At 41.3% G+C, this 11973-nt stretch overlaps 1 protein-coding gene across 1 annotated transcript; it reads left to right on the top strand.

The window, feature by feature from the left end:
- The first annotated feature begins 9822 nt into the window (after window positions 1–9822).
- Window positions 9823–10967, top strand: LOC135597218 (PRA1 family protein F3-like). Its single transcript, XM_065089872.1, has one exon. It carries the CDS (start codon window positions 9952–9954, stop codon window positions 10657–10659), a length of 708 nt encoding a protein of 235 aa, XP_064945944.1. The 5' UTR covers window positions 9823–9951; the 3' UTR covers window positions 10660–10967.
- The last annotated feature ends 1006 nt before the right edge of the window (window positions 10968–11973 follow it).

Below are 11973 nucleotides of genomic sequence, written 5' to 3'. Positions count from 1 at the left end.
TCATAGTAGGCGCTGTGGTTTACATAGATTAACAACATACAGAACATTCATATTATATTTTGCTTCCACCAGATGGATTTTGAGTCAATGTATATGTTTAATCATTGATGTATTGCATATTGCACTTTTTTGCTCCATAATGCATCACCTTTCCTCCAGATGACCATCTCGGCCACCTGCAAACCTATATGAAGTGGATTGCCGACTCAGTGTTACAACAGTTCCATTAAACAAAATTTTAAGCCCAAGAAGATATTGGAAAAATACACAGGTTGCATGGGATTATGTTGTCACACAAGCAGGGCTGGGGAGGAAGAGAGTCAATAGTGGCAAGCATTTTGGCTTGTTCAAGGATAGCTATGGTCTCTTACTACACTTATGTGAGCAAGTTAGAAGGACTAATGCAGGAAGTAACACATTGCTTTACTGAAATAGTGGTGAGAATTGCTTCAAATGTCTTTCAAATTCTTATAATGTTTTGACGGTGAGTCTGAAATGGTACAAAACAGGTGGTATGTATTGGTCCAATGATTGACTGAGACACAGGCCGGCCCGTTTTGGTCAGTACACAGGGAATGTGAGGTGTACCAATCGGTACACCTCACGTATTGCCTGATACGTTCAAAATTTGACTATTACTGACTGGTATGTAATAGTCAAGTTTTTACCATGCCAAGCTGAATTTGATGACACTGGCTGCATTTTTATCATACCAGGCTGAATTTGATTCATGCCAGCTCCCTACAGTCAAATTTACCGATGGGACTGTTTTGGGCTTACAAAAGTCTCTCTCCCACCGCTTTCACTCACTCTCACTCTCATTTTTAGTATCCTTCTCACTCTCATTAAACTTGTTTAATCTCTAATTGGTAATTAGTAGAAATTGCTGGAACCTAAAGAGGAAAACCCAGTTTCCTTTTGGTCCCATATCAGTACAGGAGAATTTTTTCCCTTTACCTTCCCTATTACTTACCAAACCACATAGGGGTATAGCAGAAGGTTGAAGAGACTTTGACTTTCTTTCCTTTCATTTAATATTAAAATTTTAGTAACCAGTGGTGCTTGGAGCATCTTCAATGTCCCCGCATTCATGCACGCAGGTGGATGACTCCCAGTGGTATCTTGGGGCGGATTTCATGGTTACAACCCACACAAGGGTGAGAAATAGCCTTAGGACAGCGTAAGGTGCTCTTTTGGGTTTATTTCTTAAACTTTTATTTCAGTCATTTTATTTTTAATTCTGTTAATTGTTTTAAACCAAGTTAGATCTTTTTATTACTGCCCTAACAATCTAAGGCTGTTTCTAGATATAGTTGAAGTATTATTTATTTATTGTTGGTCGATATGAAATTTTTTGTATTATGTTTAATTCTCTAGATTTGATATACTGTGATACTAGTTTTTTTGAAGTAATATGATAGGATTTGATCTTAATACTGCTCTCTCGCACTGTGAATGCTGTTCTAACATTGAGAATATTAGTGTCAAACATCAATATCAATGGTTTATCGAATCTGCAAATTAAACATGATCTATTGGACCATAAACATCAAGTAAATTATTCTTGAATAATAATCGCATGCTTATAAATTAGTAGCACTGTTGGAATCAAGAATTTTATTTGCAGCCATGTTAAAGCCAAATTTGTTGAATTGATCTTTGGCACAACCCTCAGAATTAAAAACATAGTTACACAGTGGATCCAAATAAGGAAGCATGCATACTTGATATTAATACGAACTAGTCTAATGTTGTTACCTTGCTTTGACCCATCGTCAATTGAACTCGAGTCTGCAAAAGTTTTCTTCTAATTTTGTTGTGATCCATCGGGTTCCGCCCATAGCTCCTAGCAATTCTGTTAGGGTTTTTTTTGTTGCAGTCCTTTCCTCGTATCAAAGGAGAAAGGGGAAGACACCCCACCGTTATGATCGACGGCTAATTCGATGAAGTTATGCCCTCATTCAAGCTTGGGTAGACAATGCAGATGATGACACTGTGGTGCGCAAGGAGAAACTCAAGAATGAGCTAACACCTATAAGGTGTCATTCACTTCTCTCCTTTTTCTTACTTTATTGTTGTTAGTGGTAATGGTCAAAGCTTTATATCTGTTGCTTTTCTTGTGAAAACTCTATGGAATAAATATGGAAATTCCACTTCGGCTGAGCTATTCCTAGGCATTTTTCAAAATAATTGAGATAGTAATATAAAATTTATTTTTTCTGTTAAAAATTGATTGCATGAGATACTTTATTATTGTTTTGCAGATGGGATTTTTTTCTCTTGTTGTTCTGTACTAGCAAATATTAGCAATACATTTTTTTACTTTCTTTCCAATACAAAATGTCCTCAGTCTATTTTATACTGTAATACTGTCATGTTGATGATAATTATTATGGTCATTATAGGATTGACATGTTTATTTCATATCTTGAACTCTTTTTCATTATATTTGACGAGAATATGTGAAAGAACATTGAGTTTTTTGGGTCTGTATTTTTAGCTGGAATCATCTGATTTGTTTTTGGCTTTGTGTAATTAGCATAAAGAATATTGATAAATCTTAATTAATGAATAATTGTAATTAGAGGAATTTAAGAAAAATTACTATAGATGGACAAAAAGCAACTTTCTTTGACAGAGGGTCATACGACAAAGTTCTTCCTTGACGGATCTGTTAAGCATTTCAAGTTTGGATCCTTGTGGCCTAGAATTTCTATTCATTTATGATCTAGATAGACTTTATTCTTATTTAAATTTAGTTTATATATCAAGAAATTAGGATTTTAAAAAATCCTATTTCAGGGTTTTCTTAATTTTGACTGATTTTTCAGTCATTTTTTTGGTTTTACTGGCACATACATATTGTTTTGGCTAGTGACCGATACGGGTGGTTGATACAAGATAGCGGTTCATGGTTTCAATATATAGTTTTGTCAATGCTTGTCAGATGGTGATGATGCTATGCTTCCTTTACCATTTGGAATTATCGATAGAGATAATGATAAGAAACTGGATTTGGTTCTTATCTCATTTGCATGGCTTGGTCAAAGCCAACTTTGACAACCTGCCAAAGCTCATATGCTTGTCTTATAAACATAACGGTATAATAGATGCGGAAGACTTCTAACTTACTGACAGTCTTTCATGGAATCTGCATGTGCCATATTATTGACAATTTTCACAATGAATTCTGCAATGCTTTGCTCATAAATCTGTTCTGAGAAAGCATTCTCAGTCATAAATGATAATGAATACGAAGCTAAAATATCAGCAGCTGAAGGAATATCACCTGATGCTACCTTTTGGATTAGAAAATTTTCTCTTTGGGCAATTACTTATTTTCAGGGAATTATTTTTGGTAATGACTGCAAGTATATTCAAAACTCTGAGGAGTTGGATACTTGATACTCTTGGGCTCCCAATTTTTGACATGATAAGAGTGCATCCAGCAGCAGCTAGTGACTTGGTTTTATGAATGATATGAGTTGAGGATGAAGTAGACAACAGCCCTTGTGCCTTCTGCTGAGCATCACCTATTAGAAGCTGCAGAAAGTGCATGGGTCTTCTGAGTAGTGTAATTGGATGAGTCAGAGGGGGAGGGTATTTCTTGTGTTGATATAAGCAATCAATTGTGGTTTTGTAGTGGATGGAAATTAAATGGTTTGCTTTGTGTATATGGTGTAGCTGCACTCTGCTGTCTTAGCATAATGTTCATTGAATATTTAGAGAACATTTTCATGGTTGCCACTTGTAGGAAGGCCTATTCACAGACTTCACATCTGATTCACAAAAAATAAGAGCCTTTGGGAAGCGCAAGATGAAAAATAGGGTTTGATTGGGTATAAAATCCTACAAAGTCCCGAAGGCCTCCAGGAAGGCCTAGAAAGTGAATAGTCTGCCCCGAGGGCTATGGGAAATTGAAATATGTTGTCCACTGTACATTTGGTTGTCTCAACTTCTTGTTAGCGACTGCCTTTGCTACTGTCTGCTTTGCTTGAATAATGCTTGTAAACTGTCTTGCCCTTTAATCTGTATGTAAACTGCTTTGCTACTCATCTCTGTTCATCATCATAAACTGTCTTGTCTTTTTTTTTTTTTTTTTTTTTCGGATAACAACTCGACTATTCTCCTAATATTTGAAGTTTGCATTGGCAGGATGGTCTTTTTCATGATGTATTTTTCTTTACTTGATCTGATGTTCTTGCAAAGGAGCTTATTTTCTTGGTAAATGTGTATTGTACATCTCTCATGTTTGTCCAACGTGCTTGTATTTTAGACTCATGACTTGACATCTCTACCGCATTATATTTGGTAACCGAAGGATGTAGTTAATCGGCTTGCAATGTTAGTACGATTTCTATGGTAGTTAATCGAAGTTATGGAAGAATGTTCCTCTGCCCCTGCGAAGCAACGTTAGGTGCGACTCCTCTTCCCCATACGGCGAGCAGCCATATCTGTTGGTGGATCTCACCAGCAGCAACGGAGGAGATGGCTGAGCCTAATGTCGCTACTAGCGGTTCCGATTGTCTTCGCCAAGATTGTTTCTTGGGTTACCATGGTCGAGAAGACTCGCTTTCACGGTCAAGCGAGTCTTCTCCACTCTTCTTTTTCTTAGGCTTCTATATCATCACCATGCTAAAACTAACTATAAGGTGAAGGTGAAGGTGAAGGTGAAGGGAAAGGTTCGCAAGGGAGAAGTCTTCAACGTTGAGCTCGATGTTATGAGGATTAATTATATATATTATCATATGTAGTTATATATTATCATAAGAAGTCTTCAACGTTCAACTTCTTTGGTATCTTGATACAAAAAATTTATATTAAATTTTTTATAATTATAAAAATAAAATATTTAACTTCATTTATTCTAATGTTGTTGGTCTCATTAATGGAAGATACAGTATGTGATAATACATGTAGGAATGAGACAAAAATGATGGGCAAAAAGATAATTACAATGCTCCAGTTATGTTTTCTTTCTTCTCAGTCAACTGTTGTGGTGGTGGTAGACGACAGTACCATTAGAGGGTTGTGGGTGATTGTTGTGGTTGCGATCAATGAGAATGATGTAGTGGTCGACGAGAACGAGGCGAGGATGTCCTTAGAGATGGCTTGGGTGGAGTCCTAGAGATGGAATCAAGGGACCTTCTTGTAAGAGGAGGAAGAGGAGGGAGAGCGATGTCAAGAGGTGAGACAAAAGCAGAGGAGGAAGAGGACGACGCAGATGTCAACACTTTACATCTTTGTCGACGTCGATATTAACGTAGATGTAGAGCGACACCGATGTTGAGTGTTACTCGTCATCTATATCAACATCGACGCAAATGCAAAGCAGTAAAAAGCGGGAAGAAGGATGAGGGATCGGGGAAGGGGGGAAGGAGGGAGGAGGAGGGAGAGCGATATCGAGAGGTGAGACAGGAGCAGAGGAGGAAGAGGACGACGCAAATGTCAACACTCTACATCTGTATCGATGTTGATGTTGACGTAGATGTAGAGCGACATCGATGCAGAGTGTCACTCGTCATCTATATCAACGTCGACGCAAATGCAAAGCGGTAAAAAGAGGGAAGAAGGATGAGGAATCGGGGAAGGGGGGAAGGAGGGAGGAGGGAGAGCTACGGACGAGAGGTGAGGCAAAAGGATAGGAGGAAGAGGATGATATAGATATCGATACTATGCATTTGCATCGACATTGCTCAATATTTGTGTTAGGATCAAGAGCACTAAGAGGGGGGGGGGGGGATGAATTAGTGCAGCGGAAAACTTTCGACGATTAAAACTGCGTTCATACGATAAGAGCGATTTCAGTAGAAAAGTCAATTCGTAAATTACTTTAACTTGTGATCAAGCAGGATGCAGTTAAAGCAAGTCTATGGAGGCAGTTTGCAGTTATGATGGAAATTAGAATGTAAGCGTAAACTGAAATATGATGTTCGTACGATAAAACTGATTTACGTCTAAACGCCGATTCAGAAAATACTGAACTTTGAAACACGATCGTAAATACGCAGAAGGCAGTATGCTATTAAGGAGGTTTGTAGTAAAGATAATATGTTTAAAGTAAATGCAAACCAGAGAGCACTGCAATTTTAGAGTGGTTCGGTCAATCTTGACCTACATCCACTTCTGGCTTCCTCTACCGACGAGGTCACCGACGTCCACTAGAGGCCTTCCTTCAATAGGCGAAGGCCAACCACCCTTTTACAGTTTCACTCCTTTTGACAGGCTTAGGAGACAACCCTTACAGAATTTTCTCTCATCTCTTGAAAGATTAGAATTTGGAAGAAAAGAGGGAGAAGAACTTTTAACTTATACAACACTTTTGAGCTCTAAAAATCACAGAGTAAGATCAGGATTTCGGTGGATTTTGGTTGCCCTTTCATTGCTGAAAGGGTGGGGTATTTATAGGCCCTAACCCAATTTGAATTTCGAGCTCAAAACTGTCATCTCCCGGAATTCTGGGGTCTGGTGGTTGCACCGCCTGACTAGGGCTGTTGCACCACCTGGCAGAGCTCGAAGACTGAGCCTCTGGGCGGTGCCATCGCTTGTCAAGGGCGGTTGCACCTCTGTCAGAGGCAGTTGCACCGCCCAGCCAGAGCTCGGAGACTGAGCCCTGGGCGGTGCCACCTTTGGCCAAGTAATCTGGGTCCGAATGGGCTGATCCATTCGGCCCAATTTGGGTCTGTCAAAGGCCCAATTGCTCCAAGATTAAGTTAATGGGATCACCTCCTATTTCTAACTTAATCATCGTGCTAACTACGAATTTCTTAAGACATTTACTACAACTTGCTTCGGTGCGTCAATCGCTTCTTCCGGCAAGCTTCCGGCGAACTTCCGTCGATCATCCGATAAACCCTCAGTGATGCTCCTGCAGACTTCCGGCAAACTCCTGGATTTGCGACGATCCACTTGGCGAGTTCCGATGAGCTTCTTTTGGTAAGCTCCTGGACTTCTCGGATTTGTTCCCGCAGAACCTCCGACGACCGTTCGGACTTTCGTCGAGCTCTCGAACTCCCAACGTGATCATAGTCTTGACTCCGGCGCAACTCCTACTGCATGTCTTACTTCCATCGTAGTTAATCCTGCACATGTAAAACAAAACTTCGATCAAGACAATTAATCTTAAGTAATTAACCAAGTTGTCCGGCATGTCATTGGTCCTTCGACGCTTCGTCTGATTCTTCGACGCATCGTCCTCTCCTACACTTATTGCCCAATCGGCCAGTTGACTCCGCAACTCCGATATCCTTGGCACAATACCCGCTCTTCTTGGCCCGATGCCCGAGTCCACGGCCCGAAGCCTTTTGTCGATACGTCGACCGATCCATCGGCCCAACGTCTAATCTTCTGACATGTTCCTCCGGCACAACATGATTTTTCCTGCTTTAATTGTCTCATCCTGATCGAAGCATCCTGCGTCACTCAAAACGTAGATTAAATCATAAACATATATCAAGTGGTTTCATCATCAAAATACGAGATTCAACAATCTCCCCCTTTTTGATGATGACAACCACTTGATGACGGAGTTAACCTTAACTCCCGGAGTTTAAACAAACTCCCCCTATCAATATGTCATATTGATAGAAACTCTTGGATTCAAAAATCCAAGCAACATGTCATCATAAACTTATGCATAACATATCAAGTCATCAACATACTTCTCCCCCTTTGTCATCAACAAAAAGGAGAAGTATAACTATTCTTGTGTTTGTGATATAAGTTCAACTCATTGCATGAAAAACATAATATCAAGTTTTATCATTATGTAGTTTTGAAGCTAGAAAATTTAGCATGTGTTACATCATGTGTTTGTGATACAAGTTCAACTCATTGCACCGCCCAGCCAGAGCTCGGAGACCGAGCTCAAGCGGTTGCACCTCTGTCAGAGGCGGTTGCACCGCCCAACCAGAGCTCGGAGACTGAGCCCTGGGCGGTGCCACTACCGACCCAGGCGGTGCCACCTCTGGCCAAGTAATCTGGGTCCGAATGGGCTGATCCATTCGGCCCAATTTGGGTCTATCAAGGGCCCAATTGCCCCAAGATTAAGTTAATGGGATCGCCTCCCATTTCTAACTTAATTATCGTGCTAACTACGAATTTCTTAAAGATATTTACTACAACTTGCTCCGGTGCATCAATCGTTTCTTCCGGTGAGCTTCCGGCGAACTTCCGTCGATCATCCGATGAACCCTCGGTGATGCTCCTACGGACTTCCGGCAAACTCCTGGACTTGCGATGATCCACTTGGCGAGTTCCAATGAGCTTCTTTTGGCAAGCTCCTGGACTTCTCGGATTTGTTCCCGCAGAACCTCCGACGACCGTCCGGACTTCCGTCAAGCTCTCGAACTCCCAACGTGATCATAGTCTTGACTTCGGCACAACTCCTGCTGCATGTCTTACTTCCATCGTAGTTAATCCTGCACATGTAAAACAAAACTTTGATCGAGATAATTAATCCTAAGCAATTAACCAAGTTGTCCGGCATGTCATTGGTCCCTCGACGCTTCGTCCGATTCTTTGGCGCATCGTCCTCTCCTGCGGCCTATTGCCCAATCGGCCAGTTGACTCCGCAACTCCGATATCCTTGGCACAATACCCATTCTTCTTGGCCCGATGCCCGAGTCCATGGCCCAAAGCCTTCTATCGATACGTCGACCGATCCATCGGCCCGACGTCTAATCTTCTGACATGTTCCTCCGGCACAATATGATTTGTCCTGCTTTAATTATCTCATCCTGATTGAAGTATCCTGCGTCACTCAAAACGCAGATTAAATCATAAACATATATCAAGTGGTTTCATCATCAAAATACGAGATTCAACAATTTGTGTCAACATCGACATAGATGCAGAGCAGCGAAAGGGGGGGAAGAAGAATGAGAGATCAGGGAAGGGAAAAAAAAAGGATGAGCATCACCCTGTATCTGCATTAGCATCGACGTAGATACTGAAAGACGTTAATGCAAATACAGAGCGTTGGCATCTATGTCGTCCTCTTCTTCCTCTCTCTTTGTCTCACTTCTCACCGTCACTCTCCCTCCTTTTCCTTCTCCTCCCCTTCCTAAGAAGCCGTAAAAGTTCCCCCTCAACTCTACCTTCAGAACTTTACTTGACTCATCTCTAAGGACATCTCTGTATCGTTCTCGCTGATCACTATATCGTTCTCGTTGATCATAACCACAATAGCCACTCATGGCTTTCAGCAATGCCATCATCCGTCACCACTACAACAATCGACTAAGAAGAAAGAAAACATAGCTGAGATATTAAAATTATTTTTTTAGCATTATTTTCATATTATTTCTATACGTGTTATCACATATTATATTTTTTATCGGTAAAACCATGTTAGGATAAATAGAATTAAATAATTTAATTTCATAATTTTAAAAAAAATTATATAATTTTTTTAAGTATAAAAATTAAAAAGTTAAAAAGGTTTAACTATAAGAGTTAATATGTCGCCGAGGATGCTGCCGAGGGTCTCCTCAATGGGAGGCGGCTGGATGCGGATTTTGGCCTTCTTATCATATCACATGAGTTTTAATTGTAGCAAAACTCAACGAAGAGCTCTTTTTGTATCGATCGTTTTACTTTTTAACTTTGACATTAATTTTACACATGATGTTATGTATAAATGTTGTCGTCAAAGAAATAAATGGCGTGACTAAAAATAAAATAAAGTGGAAATCCGAATGTGTCTTAAAATTTATAGAAAATTCGATGCGGGCCCCCGGGGTTGGTTTTTGTGTGTAGAATCTTCCGGACAGAGCGCATTAACGCTGGTTAGTCCCTTTATCATCATTGGTACACCTTACCATCGAGTGGCGCCTGGCCCACCAAAACTCTACCCGTTCGCCTTCTCCATTGTTTGGTCTTCCCCTTCGTTTCTTGCCGCGTTTCTTCTCCATCTCCCCATCGAAGAATCGGAGAGGAGATCCATCATCCATGGTTGGAGGAGTTCCCAAGATGCAGAAGACCTCGCCGCCCACTTACGCCCCCAACCCCGCCTCCTCACAGTCGGCCTGGCCCCAGGCGATGGAATCCCCCGCGCTGCCGATCAGATCGGCAGCGGCGGCGCCATCTTCCAGTTCCTCCCCGGCCGCCCGCACTGCCGATCTGGTTTCTCGGTTCAAAGAGCAGGGAAAGGCCCTGATCGCTGCTCAGCGCCCCTGGCCGCAGCTCGTCAATACCACCGCCCTCTCCCGCCCCGCCAACGCCGGCGAGGCCGTCGCCCGCCTCCGCCGCAACCTCGCCTACTTCCACTCTAACTACGCCCTCTTCGCGATCGCCGCCCTCTCCGCCTCCCTCCTCTGGCACCCCGCCGCCCTGGTCGCCTTCGTCGCCCTCGTCGCCGCCTGGTTCCTCCTCTACTTTTCCCGCGACCAGCCGCTCGTCCTCTTTGGGCGCCTGATTGACGACGGGACTGTCCTTGGAGCCCTCTCCGTAGCCACGGTCGTCGCCCTACTGTTTTCCGACGTGGGATCGACTGTCTTCGGAGCCCTCATGGTGGGGGCGGCGCTCGTCTGCTTGCACGCGGTGTTCAGGGCAACGGATGATCTGTTTCTCGATGAAGCAGAGGTTGCAAGCGGCGGATTGGCTGTCCCTGCGTTTGGGATTCCGGTGCAGCCGCAGGCCTATGTTCGGATTGTGTGATCGTGCTTGCTTGGAATTGGGGCATTCTCGGATACCATTGTGCTGTTTCAAGATGATATTGGTGATTGTTCGTGTTGATTGCTTGGTTTGTTGTGACTGATACTGTGGCCCTGCACTGCTTCATCTCTGGAGCTGTCTCTGCCAGAGCGCATAGGTATATGATTGCTTCCTTCTGTTATATCTTTCTACCTTTTATGGTCCTGTGGATGCATTGTTGTGGATCATTTTGTGTGGCATTTATATGGTGATGACATTGTTATTAGTCAGATAGATATCAAACATTAAAGCTTACTGTTTGCCTTTTTTCATCTTGCATAAACTGTGCTTGCTTGGTGGAAGATTGCAAAATATTAATTACTGGCTTTTCCCAATGGGTTGGTGGTGGAACTGTCTTGTCGTCGTATGAAAACATTACTTTAGTTTTTCTCAAATATTAATAAATGGCTTGTTTACATATTAATCATAGTTATGCTTATGTTATAGCATCTCAATGTCTCAAGTAATAATGTTTTTCTTTTAAATTTGATTCTTTTGGTTTTGATTGTGAAATATTTATATATTCTTCAGTTTGGCTCATAACTCTTTATGTAAATTTTAATGTATGTTAGTTGTTTCTTACTGCAAATTCCCATCAGTGCCTATAGGGACTTGATTACTGTTCTATACTATGGCTTAAGGTTATGCCTTAGCTGATAAATAGCTGTATTTCTGCTGGAAGCTATCACACTCTTTTATTCTTATTCTCTAAATATTAATTATATTTTTTGTTTCTTTCCTGTTAATGCTTTGTCATCCTTGTTATTTTCTCTAGGTGATGAAGATGTAATATCTTTCCTATTTAAAATTCGTGTCATCGGACCTTCAGACATAGTACACACACTTGATTTATGTATCTTTTTCTCTTGTTTTTTTTTTGTAACCTGGTCATACATATGTTTGCAAAAGTGTGATCATGAGCATATCCTTTGATTGCAGTTGGCCATCCTACCAGTAGATCATTGATGGTAGAAGTTTCTGCACAGCACTCCTGTCACTCATAATTTGCTTATTACTGTCTGTCATGCATTTTTAACATTTCTTACACTGAATTCTTTTGAAACAATATCCCCTTCTATAGGTAATGCATATATTGATAGAAAAGGCAAATGTTGGTTTTCTCTGTGCATTCATGTGGTCATGTACATATTTTGTCTCGTTACACAGTTTGTGAAGAGTTGGATATTTTGGCTGTATGTGTGTTGTATAATCTGTTCTACCAAATTTTGTTTCAACTGTGCCAACAAAATGGAAAAAAAAATTACATTATGTTGTTTC

Source organism: Musa acuminata, chromosome BXJ1-11, assembly GCF_036884655.1.
Source record: "Musa acuminata AAA Group cultivar baxijiao chromosome BXJ1-11, Cavendish_Baxijiao_AAA, whole genome shotgun sequence".
In the NCBI taxonomy this organism is placed as follows: domain Eukaryota; kingdom Viridiplantae; phylum Streptophyta; class Magnoliopsida; order Zingiberales; family Musaceae; genus Musa; species Musa acuminata.
This window is presented reverse-complemented; position numbering and strand designations above follow the sequence as displayed.